The sequence below is a fragment of the Plutella xylostella genome, chromosome 13 (assembly GCF_932276165.1).
Source record: "Plutella xylostella chromosome 13, ilPluXylo3.1, whole genome shotgun sequence".
In the NCBI taxonomy this organism is placed as follows: domain Eukaryota; kingdom Metazoa; phylum Arthropoda; class Insecta; order Lepidoptera; family Plutellidae; genus Plutella; species Plutella xylostella.
Window position 1 is genome coordinate 11337139 of NC_063993.1, and position 20780 is coordinate 11357918.

Here is a 20780-nt window from a genome sequence, read left to right on the forward strand (position 1 = left end):
TTTTCAAGTTTTCTCAGTTTCCTTGTGTTTCTCCTGTATTAATTGAGTTGTAGTTGAGCTATCTGCTCCTCCTCCCTTGATACTGTAGAGTTAGTGCACATTTCTTTGGGATCTTATTTAGGATCATACAATAAATAAAAATAGAAAATCAGTTCTCGCACGCAGCACCCGTTCAAACGGCGCGCATAGAGAAAAGAACACTACGTGACGGCGCGGGAAGAACTATTCACAGAATACTTAGCACTATCCCAAGCCACATGCAGTCTGAGCCTCGGAAGGATGGCTCGCGCTACCACCCGACATTTAATCATAACTAGTGAGTTCTTATTCTGAGTTTAGTACTCTTTGCTCTCTATGTAATTTTTGACAGTTGGTACACTGCGTTTTCACGCCATCTATCGGCTTACCCAAAAGCTCAACTGACAGCTGTCAAGGAAAACGGCTCATTGAAGGCTTACGGAACGATTATGAATAGAGATTTTTATGAAACCTCAAATAGGCTTAAAGTGTTCCGTAACTATTGAGCTCAGTAAACCTACTTTAAGGTTTTTTTATGAATAAGACCGTAAAAGTAGATGGTGCGCCACGCCGGTTAGTTCGACGTAAAAAGGACACAATATGCAGAAGAATCTTGTGCTGGTAATATTATTACTTACCTACCTACATACCTATGTCAAATCACTACACCCCAGCCCGGCCGCCACCGCTATACGTAGGTACCCGATTAACCCGATATTTACTCTATGGCCGTAGCCGAGTGTGAATGAGTCCAATGAACTCAGGGAACACATCTTGCTAGAATCTAGATGTGTAGATTTCCTTGAGATGTTTTCCTTCACCGTAGAGTAGAGTACGTGGTTCGAACCCTTATTACATTTATTTCTTCGCTTCTACTGCCATCTGTCAGTAGTTATTGGAACTACATCCACCACATTCTTATTCTGATTCCTAAGCTTGTATTGTAAACCATTCATCTTCTACGCAACAAACTTCCACACATTTGTCTATGACAGTTTGGCGTGACGTTGACGTACCGAAAAAAAAATTCACTTTGTCTATGGTGCCATGATGGTGAAGGTGAAGTGTGTGCGAAATTCTTGTTCAAGATAATTTTAATGCGAATTTCGGCTATCGTAGTGTTTTAAGTGTTATTTAGATATTAAATGTCGTGTTAGTGAAAATGCAGTTCTACAAGGAAAGGATTCTAAATGCCGCGCAGTTAAAAAGACTGAGTGAACACAAATATTCGTGTACAAGTGCTAGTATATTGGATGCATGGCTTCAGCCATGGTGGTGCTGGCTGGTGTCGAAGACGCCGCTGTGGCTCGCGCCGAATCTCATTACGATTCTAGGATTAATTATAAACATAGTCACCACCCTGATACTAGTATGGTAAGTGCGCCGAACGTGGCGGCAAATGTGTAACTCCTGCGAAACCGTGACATGCTTTACCAGCGACCGGAACGACTTTCGTTTTAGCCATCGACTTGTATCGTCACTTTCTTTATAACCTACTTCATACAGTTTTTTGCTTTGTTTATTTCAATAACTGCACCTTGCGACACCAACCGCTGTGTGTTTAATTGACTATTGTTTACTTGTCTGTGGATTATATTGTAGACTCCACGCTATTGGTCGGCAGTGGGTCGCGCCATCCGCACACTGATATGATATCAAATCACTTGATAAATACCTAGCTTTCTTCAACAGTCTATTCCCAAATTTACCTTATCAATTTAAGTCTGTAAATTTTGATATCAGCACAAGCAGTACCTATCTATTTTACAGGGAATATTTCTTATATGAATTATTAAGTTATTACTTCTTTATTTACTTACTTACTTTTACGCAAGCTATGGTCAAAACAAACATACTAGTTTGTCCAGAGTTTGTCCATACTCTCATGAAAGTAAAAACACATTCATAATAATTAGCAGTAAGATCACATTTGTTACAAACAAAACTGAATAGTAACATTATGAAAACCTGAGAATCCAACTCCATTTATTCATAGAATGTATTTTGTCTAAAAGTATAGTGCGACAAACTTATCTGTTCCAGTGAAAGTGAACTAAATTGATCCATATCTCATTACTTACTAATGAATTGTATATTGTAAAAGATTAGATGGGTTTATTAACACCGCAAGAGCGAATTAACAACACGTGCAAACATAAAATCTTATAGAATTAAGAAATTTTACACATTTATGTGAGCTGTCACCGGAACAGAAAAGCTTGTGGCACTGTACTGCATTTTACTGGTCAACCAAACAAAAGGTTAAATTACTAAACTTCTTCTTCTTGATTCTGTGATTCTGGTTCTTGAAAATATGCTTGGACCAGTTTCTGATTACAATTCATACTTAACACTTTAATTGCATGTATGTCTTTCGTCCCCAATTGACATTGTTTCAGCATACTTTCGAAAAGTTTGCTATGTACAGGATGGTTGTGGTTTTCCATCTTCTACAATTTTCAGTTTCAAGCCATCATTGTTCATAGCCAACTTTAACATCATGGGGCAGTTATCCTTATACGTCAACGTGATTATAATGAAATTAGTCTCAGTTAAAGGCCTCCCCTTTTAATTTTCCACCCATCCTGATCCAATCTGGCAAATAGTTGACGAGGTCGTCCCGCCACCTCCGTCTCGACCTGCCCCTCCGACGGTGCCCGTCACCCGGCACCCAGACGGAGCAGGACAGGCAAGATACACAATGTCAACAAGTTTGCGCTTAAGTGATAGTGGATGGTTGTCCTTCATTAGCTGCTTCATAGACCCGCAGCTCTTCCAGGCTTTATCAATCTCCTTGTCTTGCCTGTTTTCAAATGAGACTAGCTGGCCTAAGTGAATGTACTCATTGACATATTGTATATCCTGACCGTCTACCGTGACCTATGTTTCACCTTTGTTTTGGACCCATCCGACTTGAAGGCTTGCAATGTTGGTTAAAGCATGTTTATCATTCAATTGAATCCTCATTACTACTTAACATTTAATAGAAAGTACACAATCTAACCCTACATTTTATATGTAAATCAGTAGAAAATTTCATTATAAATCTCTCATCAAACAAAGAGTACATTTTCAGCTTTTCTTTTAACTGTTATTTGCATTCCAAACCAAAGTAAGCATACTGCATGATACAAGTCATGCAGTAAAACCATTAGAATAATTTCCTTTTACTTTTGCTGTAAGTTTACCTCAACAAATAAAAACACACACTCACGCCTTGTACTAATGTACTCCCTTGCGGGGTAGGCAGAGGTGCATTGCTGCACCCACTTTTCGCCAGAGCGTTATGTTAGTCCCAATGTAATAGGGAGCGGGCCTATTGCCATTTTACGGGCACATCCAAGACCCGAGAACAAATATCTGTGTTTAAACAAATATCTGCCCCAGCCAGGAATTGAACCTGGGACCTCAACAAATAAATACCTAAATAATCCATACAATTCCTCCACAGGTATAGTCCAGATGCTAAATCAGACCCACCGCGATGGGCGTGCTTCCTCTGTGCGCTGGGCGTGTTCATCTACCAGAGCCTGGACGCGATAGACGGCAAGCAGGCGCGCCGGACCGGCAGCCAGAGCCCACTTGGGGAGCTGTTCGACCACGGCTGCGACTCAATATCAACAGTATTCATAGCAGTGGGAGCGTGCACAGCCGTACGCCTTGGGGAATACCCCACTTGGATGTTTTTCCAGGTTAGTTCTAGGATTGTGTCTTCTTACTCTGTTGGTAACAAACACTAGAGCTGTTGGGGCGAAAGCCAGTTAAAATGACGAAAATAACCCAATGCCCTATATGGTATAGTTGATAAGTCACTCTGGAGGCACTTTTCACGATGAGTGATATTATTTACTCACATGTGGCAAAATCTCAAATTATAAAGATTCATTTACGGAAGCGAGGTGAGCACTGACTCAGTAGATAACCTATGTTTAAAATGAGATTAGTCTCAGTGAAATATAGATAAATGGCAATTAGCTAGTTGCTACATCGGGCTTGTGGTAGAATGTGCAGGGAATGTCGCAACTTAACCTGTGCAATTCAAAGGATAATTATATTCTCTTATAAGTATTAGGTATTATAAAATGACATTTATTTTGTAGTTTTATGTAATTTAGAAATGTCATCTCATCATAAATTTTATTATTTAACTATATTATTCACGAGACTCTGTATCGACTAGTTCTAGCTTTTCTAGATTTATAGAAAGGTCAATTTCAAACGTAAAAGACTTGAGCATACTTCACTACTTCTTATTATCATATTGAATATTGATTGTGCCTTTGTTTTAAAAACAAACTTCAATTTACATAACAGCGCTAAAATAAAATTATGCGAGCGACCTTGAAATTTTATCGAATCGTACGATTTTGAGGAAGCGAAGATTGGAATATGCTAAACAGACAACCAGTTCCATCATTTATACATTCATTCGTTGAAAGTGGTGACAGCCTCTGCTTCACACCACACTGCGGCAAATTAAGAATGTCGCATTTTATTACTGTTTACTATAGCTTCGACAACTTACACAAACTGCCTACGTCGCACTGATATGATTACGAAATTTAATACAGATCTAACAACGTGGTAATCATGCGCAGGCGTGTCTAGATTTGAAAAAAAATCCCTTGATAAATTTTATCGTTTGAGTAAATATGATATTATTTTTCTACTGGTTATTGCGATCGTCGCCCTCGCAGTAATGAAAGATAAACTTTTGCCATTTTACTATCGGTTTAAATTAATTATTAATACTTACCTAATAACTTATGGCTATTTCAACTATAATATTGAAGTCCAACAGTTAGTTACAACATTTTCTAGGAGGAAGATTAGATTATCGATTTACAAGTTTTCTCCATAAAAACAGAGAGGCCTTGTGTTGTCTTCCACAAGCAGAGTGTCATTTATATTAAGGGTAAATGTAGTAAAAGCGATAAGGGCGGCAATAGTTTCGAGTACGTCTTATACCCGAGAGTAAATATCTAAGAATAAGTTTCCAGTACATACACTTTCCATACACGTGCCGAAAGTTTCCACCTCCCGCCGACAGCAGACGATCTGTCGCGTCTCTCGCTGACTACCATCAGTTGCCAAGTGCTCCCGTCGCCTGGAGGGTCACTCTATACTGACGAAAAACTAACTAACGAGAGCTGTCGTGCCATCGGCAAGATTAATACAACGAAATAGAGTCGTGGATAGCGCAGCAGCACTCTGAAAACTAGTTTTTCGTCAGTATAGAGTGACCCTCCTGGCTTTTTACCTAAACGGGGAGCTCTATTTATTACTGCCGGTTGAAGGCCGAGGGTTGCCGGGTCCAAGATTTGTGACTCAGAGGAGGTGGCTCGGCCAAGGGCGGGGGATGGGTCATTCGGGTCACTTCGTAGTGTCAAATTGGATGGAGTCGACGATATTAACTGTGTGTACACAAAAGAATGTTAAAGGTCACTTAAAATGAGGATGTTATTGATTATTTAATATTGGTATTAATTATTCATCAGAATAAAATTATAAACCACCTTCCAATTCAGTCACACGCTGTGTTTATTATTCACATTTTAAACTAGCCAATGAAGATAGTATGGCGTGGTGCGTACCAAGATTCAAGACAAATAGTAGCAATTACCCTATCATAGTACGTTCGCTCCAATTGATCTACATTTGTGAACACTCCAACGTTGTCCGTTATAACAGCGTGTTTTGAAACTAGTGTTTATAAGGACCTTACATTATTGTGAACAAATAAATGCTTCACTTAACAATCAACAAATCACAAATTAAAATTTTATGAAACAAATGAAAATTGTAGTAATTAATTACAATTAGTTTTAGAAATAAATAATTATGGTTGTAACACATTCACTCATGCATGCAAATGCAAAGTCGATTGTTCTATGGCAAGTCTATAAATATCAATTTCACGCTGGTCACGACAGTTTTGCTTTGCAAATTACCTATTTCTGTTTTTAAATTAGTTGTCAAGCCTAGCGGTGAATAAGCACATAATGCAGTATCAGTCAGTACATCGAATCTATTAAATAAATCTAAATAGGGACCTACCATTTGCCTACATCAAAATATTTTCTGTAACAAAACTTTGTTTATTTTTTATTCTATTTTTTTTCTACTGCTTAAACCTCTTCTCTCATCCATATACTTTTTTAAATATTACATCTATTAGTTTTAAACTGCACATAAAAGCATGAAAGTGTAAAAAAAGATTAGATATTAATGCAACGAAGCGACTGGTAATCTCAAGAGCTCTCCATCGAGCCTTCCATTACATTACCGAGCGATGGCCACTACGCCATTACCAGCTGCGTAATTGTAATAATTTGTCACGAACTCTACCTATAGTCCTACAAGCGACTACGCTACAACCTTGCCATCATGAGAGTAATTGACCCATCCAACAATTGATGGAACCAAACATACACTCGATTAATCTACATCACATTGTCTTCCGTCACATTAGAGTCCGTTGAGACTGCCCGTCGTATCAGCTGGCACTGTTAATTAACTTATCTGCATATTATGTAGAGTTGTAGACCGTTTACTAGTTATCTATAGATGTTCTTCTATTTACTTACAATACACATTACACATGTTGAGTTGTGTGTAGTCTGGCGTGACTAAGTACAGAACAATATTGACGTCATAATATTTTCCTTGTCTAAGCAAGCTGTACTGTAGTGTCTCCATCTCCATACCGCCTGCAAAGCGTTAAGTTGATAATAAGATCTTCCAAACCTCTGACTGATCGAAAATGCATGTAGCATTAATGCCACCCTATTGTTGATTATCAATAGAAACTCTTATCCATCAACGAACTGTTATGAGATGTGGCGGCATGTGTAATATTTCCATTCAACAATCACTGTTTCTACCGACGACAGTTACCACATAGAATTCAAACCGACCAATCAGCGCAGTGTTATCGCACCAGATCACACCTACCGACCGACCTCCAACTTTACTAACCAATAGCCGTCCTCTTCCAGTGTTTCTGCGCCATGACGCTGTTCTACTGCGCGCACTGGCAGGCCTACGTGACGGGCACGCTGAAGATGGGCCGCATCGACGTGACGGAGGCGCAGTACTCCATCATCCTCATCCACCTCGTGTCCGCCATCTTGGGGCCGCAGATCTGGTCCGTTCAGGTAATGCTGTCGAACCGCGGATAGGGTTGAAAGTGAATGAATGATGTCTGGATTGTCCTTTACGCCTTTAGGGTGTAGGTACACTCGCGAGCAATGAAAAAGTTCCAGTGAGAAACTCACCTCCTAGACGGAAAAGCTCCTACGCTCTTTATGCCGCCGTCTGCAATATTGAAGTACATTTATTTGAACAAATTCTAATCTAATTTTTAAAAAATGATCGATCTTTTGTAAGTTTTTCATTGCTCATGAGTGTAATAAAGTTACAAACACAGAAAAATATAATATTTATGTTAATTGTGTGTACTTAAATATCATGAAAATTACGACCTAAAGGCGTGTCGAGAGAAACAATAGTAGGTTTGAGGTATATGTAAATTGTGCATATTTTATGTAAAATTGCAACACGCAAAGTGAAATACCTCAAGCCTAACAATAAGAATTTAATAAGGTTCTCGGACCAATTAAATCCTTATCAATGTGAAACCCTTAAAAATGCCCACATGAACCTAAAATTATAGGCCAAATTATACATGCTACTAGTCCTATGATCTTCCTGTGTTCTCTATGTACCTAATTCAAATTTAATTATGTTAAGAATTTAGTTGGAGTGTGCTAGGAAAATGTGTAAATAATTTCACCAAAACCCTTCATAAAATCAAGAAGCGTACAATGGGATAATCCATAACCTTTTAAATCTACATTCTAAAGTTTTTCTAACTAACTTAAGTTAGTAAGTCAAGAAGTCCCTTGCTAAAACTCTGATAATACTTACCACTTCTGTCTGGTCTCTTCTGTAAAAACAAAACCTTTACTTCTTAAAACTCACTCTTCTTTTCATGGGCTGAGACTACCACCTCCCCTAAACCTTGTATAGCCATTATTCCCAACCCCATAACTAGGACTTGTGTTAACCATAGACTAAAGACCACCAGATAAACTAAGCTGAAGCTATAACTCCTTATTCCAAGGCCTTAATCATAAACCTACTTCAAAATTGACTACCACCATCCCTGTACGTGTACACCTTATAATACCGGTCATAGTTTGAAAAACCATAGAACTATTACTTGTTATTCTAAGGCCTCACTTATTAACCTCCTTCAATATCAAGTCCGGTGATCCCTGTAAAGCTACCATAGAGTGACGGCTAGATTAACACGAGTGCGACCCCAGGTGTGGTCTGGGCTGGAGATGCGGTACTCGGTAGGGGCGGCCGCGGTGCTGGCGGCGACCTTGACCCTGGGAGCCCTGGCCGCCGCCATCTTGGCTGGGGGCGTCGGCAAGAACGGCTCCACTGTCGCAGTGAGGATCCCGGAATAATGACGTCGAGTGCCACGGCTAGTTGCGGTCATAGATTATTGCTAGTGACAGTTGTCTTTGGTGAATGAGTATTCTGAGGAACGCTGAGAGATTTACGGAATAGAATTTAAAGATCATAGTAAAGGAGGAAATAAAATTGGCCTGTATTTGTACCAAAAATATTATTGAATAAAGTAAGCAACTAGCCGTGGCACTCGACGAACAGTTTCTTCCAGACAACTTTACCCAAACTTTACTTTAAGTAGTTTGAGTAATAGATTGGTTTCTTATTTCGTCGCTGTCATGCAATTAACTTAGCTTTTTTGTGCAGTGTGGCCGTTTTTGGATTTACTACTAACTACTTTGGCAGAGCTTTGGATTTACTAATAAATAATCTATGTTTTAACCCCCAATGTGATCTAATATGACGGTATATAGCAACTCCTTGGAATTATATATATAAAATAACACTGCTTACATCAATGTTATTAGAGGGGGAAGAGTAATTTATGTAAATTTTTCTACTGTCCGTCAAATCTGCAGGAATGAGTTCGGCAGTTGATAGTTTGTCGGTTCAAGAACGGCCTCACTATTCCCTCATATTCTAAATTCCGTTTCTTTTGGTCTGAATCTATTGGTACATTGCTTCTCATCATGTGGGTTTTTTTAATAGCATGTTTATTCTTTAATTAGAATATTTTATTCCTAAGATGATTATGCTCACAGCTTCTTTAATTTTTAGAATGCAGGTAGTTTCCATTTAAATTGAAGCCTGCATTTTGAATGTATTTTTTATTCATTTATTTTAGAAACCCCTTTTCTTTTGAGCATAATCTTATTTAGTTTATTTAAAGTAATCGACTTTTTTTGTTTTATATAGCGATTAGATTAAATAAACTTTTTTATGTAAGTAATATTGTAGGTTTCGGAATCTTAATATCAGTGTTACCTATTAATAGTATTTAATTTCTTTGTGTATCCTCGTGGCTGGTACGTCGCCCTATTTTTTTTATCTGTGGGTCTTCACTCATTTTAATTATACATATTTCTTTCAAGGTGGCGACCGAATGCTCCCAATATTTAGGATTTTTCATGATTTGAAATAGTGTTATTTATATTTAATTCTTACATGTCTTTATTTTCAGCTCTTTATTATGTAATATTATAATGTAAATTTGACACAATTTTTGATGAGCCTAGGTGGTTGATATAGGAATAGGAACAGAATAAGGAATAGGACACACTCATTAGAAATGCACAATCATACATCAACTAGTTTTTACACACTAATTCGGCAATACACAATCGAGGAGGAGATTAGAAGTCTGTCATAACAATTTCATCTTATCATTATCAGTTGTCACACTAGTGCAGGTTTTAGACTTATTAGAAATATATAGTTGATTTCTTGAATCATGATACTCATGACATTACACTATTAACAACACAAGCACTGACTGTCACTACATTATTTAGTGAGTATGTTATATCACCATCGATCGTCATAACACCCACCATTTAACCCACCATTAGGGCCTCCTTTCCATGGCCCTCAACAACTCTTCCATCAACAAGCCACCGGTACAGTGGCAACCATAAAATTAGAGACAATTGAAACTTTTTGTACCTGCGCATCACAAAAATATAAGTAATTTTTATGAATACTGGATTGTAGTCTTGAAAGTAACGGACCGTATAACCTCAGATGCCGTGGCTGGGCCGGCCGTGGGCGCTGGCCGTGTCGACGTCATGTTTCGCGGCGCAGGGACATTTCGTGTACGATTTCGCTCACACGTTCCAAGTTAGGGGCTGCGGGAAGAACGGATCCACCGTGGCCGTAAGACCTGAGACTTGCGCACGCGCACCCCCCCTCCCCCGCTCTGTGCCAGCAGGGACCCCGGTGTACTTAACCACTCCTTGGGACGATTCCGTCAGAGATGAAAATTAATAGAAATCTGATGACTTGTTTCCATCGACACAGTAGCAATCCACAATCTAACAGCATCGCTTTTGTGTCAAACAGATTAATACAAATGATGTGATATTTGGCAGATAAGCAATGCTGCTTATGGATTTTGTTGTTTACTAAAGTTCGGTGGTAGTACGGTAGAGCTGTTGTATGGGTTTTTTTGCCCGTTGAATTTGCGGCGACGGGAACTTGATGATAGTGAAAATGATAACAGTGTATATTTTTACTGTAAATATCCGCGACTTATTAAAAAAAACTACCTACCGATAGCGATATTGAATAAATTATATTTAACTGTAATTCTCTTTTGACTGAATCGTCCCAATCTTTCCTCGCATAGCCTTAACAAGAGATAGGGGACATATTTAGCATCTTTGATCTCATTCACGGGTTCTCATTACTCTAAGTTCATCTCATTAAAATGGTCATCATTGTACATACCACACCTACAGTCATTATGTGTTCTAAGTTATAAGCAAGTACCTTATCAGCTGAGATTTATGATACAATAATGCGGGTATATGCGAATGTGAAAGATGTTGTTAGTTGTAACACTGTATGCCTTGTGTAGTTATGGGTGTATAGGAAAATTCTATTGGAAATTCTGTGAAACATTATTAGACTCCAAAATCTAGGCGTTTATATTTCAGTATTTGTTACAGTAACTAGTTCAATTGTTCTACCAGAAGGGGTCACATGAGTTTTGCTGTGTATAAATGTATTTTCTACTTGACATTCTTATCCATATCATCTAAAATTTACATAAAACATTTGTGTGAATCATCCTCTTTGTACATAGTATGTTATATCTAAACGTTGCCTCGAAGCAACAATGAGTGAAGACAGCACCCGAGCCCCCAAAGTGGTGCCAACCCACGCTCAACCCTGTATTAATGGCATGTTTGTATTTCTTTTTTTTTTCGCTACGCCGCCGCCGGGACTAACGCATGTGAGAGTAGGTGCCGCCACTGCACGTGGAGTTTATCGTAGTTTCCAACTGCGCGCTAGTTAGTCTCGCCGCGTACCTGATTGTCGGGTACGCGCGGCTCATCACGCGCGGCGGGGTCGGCAAGAACGGCTCCACAGTGGCAGTAAGGACCTTCACCCGTTGTACCGTAACATTACGTAAAGCTGTGCTAATACTGAATGTCGAGGAGTGAAACGTCGGCCACTTGTCTGTCTCTCTCTCTCTCTTTCTCACGTATCTGTATTCGTGTACGTTTATTCAGTATCGGAGTAAGAGTGTTTTGTTGTATTTATTCGTGTGTAATGTTTATTTTGTGTTCTAATTGGTTCTGTTACTTGTGTGAGCTTGTCTGTCCTCGTGTTTGCTTGTGACGTCATCGCTTGGTACAGTCATGCATGCGTGTAGTTTGATGCTTCGCTTCGTTATTTAGTTTGTAAATGCATGTTCTTAGGTTTAAGTTGCCCCCCTAAATTTTATTTTATATTTTTGTTAACCCTTTAATCGCCATAGCAGATAAGGTCTATTTGTTGCATAACTTGTATTAATAAAATAATAATCAATAGCATTTCACAACTTTCTGCTATTCTGTGTGGCGATTACTGGGTTAATTACAATTTTGTTTCACTACCAAAAGTAATTTTCGTTAAATTTATTTTAAATTCATTATTAACGTCACTTAATTATTTCATTTATTTACTTTTTATTAACTTTCTACATAAATTGACTCTGTCACATTTCACACCCACATTCTCCAAATCCACTCCGCCACGTTTCACACCCGTCCCCCCCGCCAGGGCACGAGCATCCTGTCGCCGGTGATCCCGTTCTCGCTGGTGGTGGTGCCCGCCTTCATCATCTTCCAGAAGAGCGAGAGCCTCGTGTACGAGACGCATCCAATTCTGTACATCCTCACCTTTGGCATGGTGGCCGCTAAGGTCACAAATCGGCTTGTGGTGAGTTGTCTGTTTTCTTTTTATGAGTAAGCTATTTTGAAGAAGTGTAAAGCTTTCTGACTGTGGATTTACTAGTGACTGTACTGAAGTCAAAATTATGTCTTGGGCATTTGTACACCGAGAGATATTGTAAATCGATTAGAGTAAGGCAATGTTGTTTTGCTCCTTGAGAGACCTATGTCCACCTCACCGATTAGCGTGACACCAAATATATCGCTTACATTTTATCTTACTTTGTTCAGTGGCTTGTTAAGGCACCCACACATAAAAACGATACGTCTCCTAATTCCCACTTTTAGGTGTTAATAGGAGAGAGTATGCTTAAGCAGTTAATGTGTGATCGCCCTTAGAGAATCCACTTGATATGCGCCACATAACATTTTAACGGAGTTTTCGTATCGTGCTCGTCTAGTCTAGTGTAACACAGCAACGGAGTATCTATTCTAACACCCGTCTATATCTATCTCTCTCTGTCCCAGGTGGCGCACATGACGAAGAGCGAGATGCAGTACTACGACTGGTCGCTGCTCGGGCCGGCCATGCTGTTCCTCAACCAGTACTTCAACAACGCCATACCCGAGTACTACGTGCTGTGGTTAGCCAACGTATGTACTCACCTATATAGATATATATTATTTATTTGTACACAAACAAGAACCTATAATAGTTACACAGATCCTAATGGCGGTCATCTTCTTGCCGTAGAGCTTAGTTGCTGGATAGTGCTTGTTCACGTTGACTTCTCTAGCATGGAAGCGAAATTAATCAGAAATAGCGAAATTGTGTCTCGAGATTCAAGGTGTTAAATGTGGTATAGTATGCCAAAAGATGGTTATCTCATTCAACTCCATAGAAACCCTATTTTGCAGACAGTCGCAAGGCAGCAACTGTCATACATAACCCACTCTGCAAACGCCGCTCGGTATCAATTTATGTGTGTCTGTCCATCAGAAATGCCATTTACTATAGTTTTACAGGCAGGAAGCTCAAATCTCAAAACTGGAATATAAATTAACCACCGATAATTTCCCCAATTCCAGATATGGGTGTGCGTGGACCTGGTCCGCTACTGCGGGCAGATCTGCACGGAGATCTGCGAGCACCTCAAGATCCACCTGTTCAAGATCCCGTTCCCGCCGCCCGCGTCGCCGCCGCACGACCGCAACGGTACGAGCAGCAGAAAGGGCCCCCCGAGACATGCCAAGCGAAACGCGTAAACACGCCTAGCAACATAGCAACGCTGGCCTTATTCGTATTGTGACGTTGTTTCACTTCACTCGCAGCCATTTCTTGGATAGTTTTACGGATTGGACTACAGTTTGTTGTTCTGGGGTATATTTGTGGGTGTATGTTTGTTGTTGAATGGATTTAAAAAGTGTACATTTGAGGTTTTGTTAGTGTCACAGTACGAATAATAGTATAAGTTCTAGTCAGAGAACAATTAAATTAAACAGAAATGCAATAAATTTGTTGATCAGGTATCCGTAGAGAGGCCATTTAGAGAAATATATTCTCTGTCTCTGTAAAATGGATTATGTGGGAGGCATCCAATGCTTGTTATGTGCTTGATGAATGCGAGTGAACGCAACTGTGGTGAGCAATGCAAGCGACAAAACACTGTACTTATAATATTATTTGCCCAACAACCATACGTAAGATAACACAGTGCAAAATGAAAATCACTGTTATTTCACTCACATAAGTGTTATTATGGTGTGTCGTGGTTGTTGATCGTTGTTGGTATGTGTAGTTGAATGGTCGGGAGTGGGGGCATCTTTAGTTTATTTACATCTCACTTTCCTGAGATGCTATTAGATCGTTCAAATAGACGGATTGTTAAAACTTTCTCTACAATAGACTTAGAATATAGGTTGTTTAATTTCTCTTTTTAAAATCATTCGCTCCAAGACGACGAATTTGCCAAAATTAAAACTGTAATATTAATAATTAATAATATAAGTAACGAGTAATTTTTGAACTATTGTTTTAGAGGGCGACAGCACTTTAGAAAAGAATTGTTATGAAATATTTATAGAGAATGTTCAGTAAGTTTCGTAAATGAGAGTTAAGTTTGCCAGTTTCATTTTATCATCAGTGTGTTTAAGTTTCAATTGCCAAGTACTCGTGTGCTGCTAGACGGAGCTCTTGTACTTGATTTGTTTTTAATTGTAGCAATACGTGTTAAGACAACGCCAGTTTCGCTTGACTTATTAAAACTAAATTAAGGTATGCTAAGTATATTTTACTAAATACCTTAAATCAACAGTCAACTTGACCTAACTACCGAAGTGTCTTGAAGCAAAGTTTCAAATAAAATCCATAGACACTATACTTAATGACGAAGTGCAAGTTAATTACCTACAGCTAGAGTTTCGATATTGCATGCAAAGCTATGTATATCGAGGCGACCGGTAACCCCCAATAAGGAATGAAAGCTATTTTTGTAAATACTAATATTTTAGGCTGCATTCGCATATTACTAACATTTTCTCAACTGTGGCGTTTCTTCTCCCTTGAAAATATCTTTAAGAGGAATGAAATTACACTTTATTTTCGGTGTTGGCTACATTATCTAATAAGCTATATACTTATATAGATTTTCTCTCTTACGTGTTCCTTATATCTTTCTATGTATTGTATCTATATATCACTTGTGAAGCTACTGTAATATTTGCTAGGTTGCAAGCTTGCAATATAATGTATCGTAAGGAGAAAAACAATATTTTAGCACGATTTTTATACGAATTAGTAGCATTGAAACGAGAGGGACAACCCATCATATCGCAAGCAGCATGTCTTGTTGTGTGCAAGTACACACTAATTTTAGGGAATATAATAATAATAGTAATTTGTTTCGAATATAACTTCACATTGGTGAAACAACACCGCTGACGAAACTTCCCTATTTTATTGAATAGTGACTAAAAATATTATGCATAAAGTCTTCATGATTTTTCTCTTTGCTAAAATATAGTTTATAAACTTGAATAAGATGGTAATATCGCTAGAACCGGTTCCACTGCTCCCTGAGTGTAGCAATGCAATGTAAATAGTGTAGAAATAAATGTACTGTTACAAATATTATGAAAGCTGGCTGTATAAATATTTGACCTGTATTTTTATGTGAAATATAAGCGATGTACATTTTCGAAAACTGCACTTGTTTTATTGTCTAATGTTATTTTACAGAGTTTATGGTTTTAAATAAATACATTGTGGTTAAATAGTGCTTGTATATTATTTAAGTGCACAAAGTTGAGGCTATGGAGCTATGAAGGTTAGTTAGATTATTTAATGTATAGTTTGGTTTTTAATTGATTTGTAGCGTTCATAGAAAATGAGAATATGTACGTCATAAATAGCTTATTGCTTGGTGTTGATGCTGCCGACTAAAGTTTCTCCTTTTATTTAACTAACCTGCTTGTTGCTTTGTATATTATACAGAAATGGTTGTTTTATATTTTAGTTTCGATTCTGTAATAGTTTAGTTAGAATTGATTAATTATCATGTCTAGCAGTGCTGCCCTCTGTAATTTAGCAGTTGTAACATGAAATAGAACATAGTACACCGGATTTTATTGATACGTTAAAATGTGTGCATGCTAGAAGAATAGAAAGCATGATTCGATTTTTTAGCACTTATACAGTGGATAATGAATTTAATTACGTGACTAATAAGTGCAATATTTGATTGCAGTGACGAGTGACAGCTCGGACAAGTCGGAGGACAGTGAAGTGGACAGCGACGCGGCGCCGCTCCTGAACAATAACACTGTTAGTGCATAAGTTACTTGTAGTGCATGGACTATCTATACAGTATACTATGTATACAGGGTGTTGCAAAGGTGACAACGTAGATCAAGCGGTGGTGACTCAAGTCTTAGAACAAAATTTGTGAACAAACAAACAAAGAATTAATTTCTGTTTCACGCACTTTCGGCTTACAATACCCTTTTTTAAACACCCTGTATATTCGTATCCAGGAAGATAAAGGAAGTCATAGGTCATAAAAAAATTGTTGGTAATGTCAGTATAAATTGCGGGAACAGTAGTGACAGATTATGTAAAATATAGATGTAATATGTGTAGTTTAGAATTTTGTATGCGTAATACCTTGAGTGCCTTGCTTTTTTAAATGCAGTTGCAGATGTTTTAAATAGTTACATTAATTTATACTAGATTGCATCATTGTAATTCATAAACAATCAAAGTTTTCAATGCCTAGTTATTAATTATTAATGATAGTAAGTATAGGCAGTTAGTTCAGTATTTTAGATTTTCTAGACCCAAACCTCAGTGTCAATGCATCATCCCCGTATTTTATTTATTTATGAAAATTACTTATTTATCCTTTTAATTTATTTTAGTACCTAGCTACCTCACTTTCACCCTTGCTCGTGGCTTACATAAGATACAAGACTGCTTGAATTATTATTTTAAATAATATTCAAGGTAGAATACAATAGTAACGATACTTCCGAGAGGCCTTTTTCCTGCTATGGAAGTTCTTCGGCTGATGATGATCATGATTATTGTAATCTTACTTGCAATTTTATTTAGTTACCAAACTCTTTAAACCTGTTTCACCGCGTGGCCTGTTAAACTTAGAACAATAAAGTTTGTGATTCAATTAAAATACTCTACCTATATTAAAATAATTTAATTAATCATTTCTTTTATTTCCTGTTAAGACTTAGAGAAGATTTTTAAAAAGAAATTGATTATCATTTCTTTACTTACAAAGTTTGTATTGGGAATGGGGAGTGGGAGGATAATATATCAACGTGGCAAACTGTAGGTAGGTACTTACTGTTAACTATGTACAAAACAACAAGTGTTAAATTTTGAACTCTGGCTGCACGCATAAGTTCCTACAAAAAAAACGTTTTTATGCATTTCTAGCTCATGGAGATATTGCCCATCTTCTAAGGTGAGGCCAGACGAGCGTAATTTTGTAAGTTGTGAGTCTCCTATTCTGTGCTTGGGGACGAGGTCGAGAGGGGCGGCTCACTCCCCACGAATACGCGACCATAGACTAATATTGTGTGTGTAGTGTACGCGACTTACAACTCACAAAATTACGCTCGTTTGGCCTCACCCTAAGTATAAAATCGTGAAAATAAATTGTGTGATTTTGCAGAAAATACACCTATTGATAACCTCTTTTTATTAACAGATTTGTGCTTAAATAAACGTAAACATAATTAAATACCGGGTTAAACCATTAGTTAGGAATAGGATCCATATCCGTTTTCATTACTTTATAAATTATCATACCCGCAAAGAAAACTATTAAATTCCGAACGCATCCAAGATGGCGTCGCGTGCGCTCGACCGCGACGCCTGACATTCGCCGCGCGCGAAACGAAATGTCATAACCGTGTTTTGTTTTTATTGTTATAAAAGTGGAACGAGTGCCAGAATGAGTCCCCTGGGCTCGTGGCTTCGCAGGAGCCATTACGAAGACCTTGCCGCTTCACGTAAGTATTTTTTTAACCTACTTTTCTAGCGTTCAGCAGCTCCTACCTTACATACCCAAGTGAGTAGGATACCTAGCCAGGTAGGAGAAATTTAAAGTGGACAGAACACGCTCTTTATTTGATAACGTGCTGTGGCGACTACTCTCTTATCTATTGAGTACTTACTTATTTATTTTTGTTGTGTTATCTAAAGGTATCTACGAGTGGGAACGTATTTATAAGTACTGGTTATTGTAGGTAGTTAGTTATCTACAGGTGGGTAATAGATACGATTTACTATAAAATAGTTAGGTATTGATTGAACTCGTTGATGTGGCACTGAGGCATAAGGTAGGTACCGATGCATTTTTATTTAACGACCTCGAATGATTTACGCAACCGAACCGGGTATAATTAGGTAGAACTATAGCAATCAGCTAAAATACGATTAGTAAGTAGTACTTAAAATATTTTAAGTACCTACCTACCAACTATAACATTATTTGTGCACAAAATATTTTAAAATACGACGGTTCCCATTAAAATGGTCACTCACTTCTTGGCATCTTTCATTCCGAGTGTTCATTGTTCGTTATTTAGGATTCTCGCGCCAAGAAGTTGTATCTATAGTAGGTAGATTAGGTAGGGTACCTTCTTGTATGTATAATATAGGGTATAGGTACGCACTTAACCTAAGAAATTGCAATACCTATTTATATAAGTAGGTGCTTCTACCTGTTTACGGTTAAATAAAAGTAGGTATATTAAGTACCTACTTACGTCCTACGGTTACCTTTCCTACTCCTACCACAGGTTATAGAGCCTATCAGATGCACTGGGTATACTCTAACCAAGGAACATAAGTAGGTACCTACCTACTTCTTTAACGTGAAGACTCCAACTTACAACCTACCCTACTTATAACTACTCTATTCTATACTTACTGAAACCTAGAAATTCACTTTGTTTCAGCGCTTACACAGGTTGGTAGTTTGAAAATATTTCACAACACCCACATTAAATTGGATTTCAGTAGTTACCTACCTATTTAGTTTACAACAGATACAAACAAGCCTTTTAAGTTATAAATGTTACAACATACGACCGACACAGCACTCACCTTCATCGTGTGTTTGTGATCTTATCTAAAATTCAGGGCCCAAATTCCCCGTTCATTACCAAGGCTGTAATCGATTGACATCGCGTGAGGTTAACCCTCGCTAATGGTCCATTATTTATCAATCCATACGAGAAGTCCTCGGGTTTTAGAAGCCATTTCCTATTCTATTTGTACGGAGATTGAATTCCTTTGGGTCAGATTACGCGGTGAATTTGTAATGATGAACGTCACTAGAATAATCTTAGGTGGATATGTATATTATGTAAGTACTTTACAGGGTGTTGCAAAATTGGTATATTAAGCCGAAAAGGGTCAACACAACTTATCCCGGAGATAACGTTTTCGATGTTGAAATCGGGCGCACGACATTTTTATCGTCCCATACAAAATTTAATCCATATTTTAGTCTGTATCGTTTTTGGCAACCCTACGTTCTAATATCATTACGTCAAAAGCTGACGTGTTTATTGTAAACAAAAACATAACCTCAAAAGCATATGATAAATCGGAGGCCGCAAATTAGAAATATTACTGATTAGAAACACAAGAGTATGTTTGGAATTTGTACGTTATACCTCCCTAGTTTTGAAACATTGCAACAAGAACATTCTTGGGATACAATCAAAGAAAAACATACCTAGTTAATTCCAAAGTTCAATCCATTTTCACAACAATCCTTTTCCACAACAAACACAACACTACATCTTCAACTCTTCACAGACATCTGATGAACCACCGCAGCCTCAAATAATCACATTCCACTTTCACAATACTAACTGTTTTGAAGTAATACTTAACACGAAAAACAACAAAACACTTGAACCACGAGAAAAAGGTTAAATCGGTCAGACTTGTGTAAGTTCCAAGTGTTTCTGTTTAATTATGCTAAAGTTTAAATCCGCACTGAATCTCGATTATAATTATTCCTATGAACTTCCAAATTAGTTACTAGTAATATTATTTAGTAAACATAAAAAAGCAGAAAAAAATTTTTTCCACCCGTTGCCATATTGTTGCCTTGTTGCCAATAGAGAAAATAAACTACGATGTTGCCATTGCCAGTAAGTCGAAGACCCGTTCCCGTTTCCGGCATTTTTATTTCGTCGGATTTCATAACCCAATTAAATAAACAGAAAAAATAGTTTTACTAAGTCTTTTTTTTCACTGTCTATTATTTACGTAAAATTAGAGACAAGTAAAAATAAATACCGGCGTGAACTCGCATTTTACGCTTTCGCGGCGCGAGTGTAGCGCGGGCTTAAAGAATAAAATATTTAAAAATGAACGGATCGGTTTCCATAGGTACGTGATTTTATAAGGTCGTTGACACTCGTTGATATGTAGGTCACTGTGTCGCGATAGGGTTGTTGGTACCCAGTTTTCGAGTAAAACTTTGGACGTTAATTACCCAAAAACGGTAACGTATTTTGAGATTCTGACTTCTTTCCCGGGCTTAGATATAACATGCTGCACATGCTGGTTTCGGCTTGATATACCCTTTTTGCAACACCCTGTATAAAAAAACCTTTCTGATTTCGAAAGATCGATGATATTGTTAATAGAAAAAAATATAAGTAAAATATAATGGTCCTCTAAGCCTCTTACGGAAGGGTAATATCTACCTACCTAACTTTAATTCTCGCTGTGTTGTAATAACTACCGACCTCAAGTACTTACCCTATCCTGTGGGCATGGGCAGTCAAGAAAAGAAAGAATAAGAAAAAAATACAGATTATCGTATTTTCCACTTTCTGTACCTCCTACCTTATTTACTTCTAGACCATAAAAAAATGCTGTTGATATGTTTCCGTTACCAAAGCCGTGCCTATAAACCTGAG

The 20780-nt window shown here is 37.9% G+C and overlaps 2 protein-coding genes and 1 long non-coding RNA gene across 11 annotated transcripts in view; 2 read left to right on the plus strand and 1 right to left on the minus strand.

Annotated features, from left to right (window-relative positions):
• The first annotated feature begins 1038 nt into the window (after window positions 1-1038).
• On the plus strand, window positions 1039-16180 carry LOC105385958 (cholinephosphotransferase 1). 5 transcript variants are annotated; one of them, XM_048624967.1, is made up of 9 exons: window positions 1039-1392; window positions 3470-3710; window positions 7017-7175; window positions 8349-8477; window positions 10180-10311; window positions 12205-12363; window positions 12843-12968; window positions 13404-13530; window positions 16061-16180. In XM_048624967.1, the coding sequence occupies exons 1-9, from the start codon at window positions 1181-1183 to the stop codon at window positions 16147-16149; spliced, it is 1374 nt and encodes a 457-aa protein (XP_048480924.1). In that variant the 5' UTR covers window positions 1039-1180; the 3' UTR covers window positions 16150-16180. The 5 variants fall into 5 exon arrangements, with proteins under 5 accessions (XP_048480924.1, XP_048480923.1, XP_048480927.1 ...); XM_048624966.1 differs by lacking the exon at window positions 10180-10311 and adding an exon at window positions 11403-11534; XM_048624970.1 differs by lacking the exon at window positions 10180-10311.
• LOC125489332 lies at window positions 8379-20427 on the minus strand. The gene is made up of 3 exons (XR_007266899.1): window positions 20416-20427; window positions 14640-14643; window positions 8379-8513 (listed from the first exon to the last, which is right to left on the minus strand). It is a non-coding gene; the product is annotated as an uncharacterized LOC125489332 (long non-coding RNA).
• Window positions 17695-20780, plus strand: part of LOC105381227 (probable phospholipid-transporting ATPase IA) — a 92353-nt gene continuing 89267 nt past the window's right edge. For 3 of the 5 annotated variants that reach the window (XM_048624964.1, XM_048624962.1, XM_048624965.1), the window contains exon 1: window positions 17696-17843. In XM_048624964.1, the coding sequence (XP_048480921.1) occupies window positions 17786-17843 (58 nt within the window). In that variant the 5' untranslated portion in view covers window positions 17696-17785. Of the gene's footprint in view, window positions 17844-20780 lie in introns of all 5 variants that reach the window. The other 2 variants (XM_048624958.1, XM_048624963.1) reach the window with 2 other exon arrangements.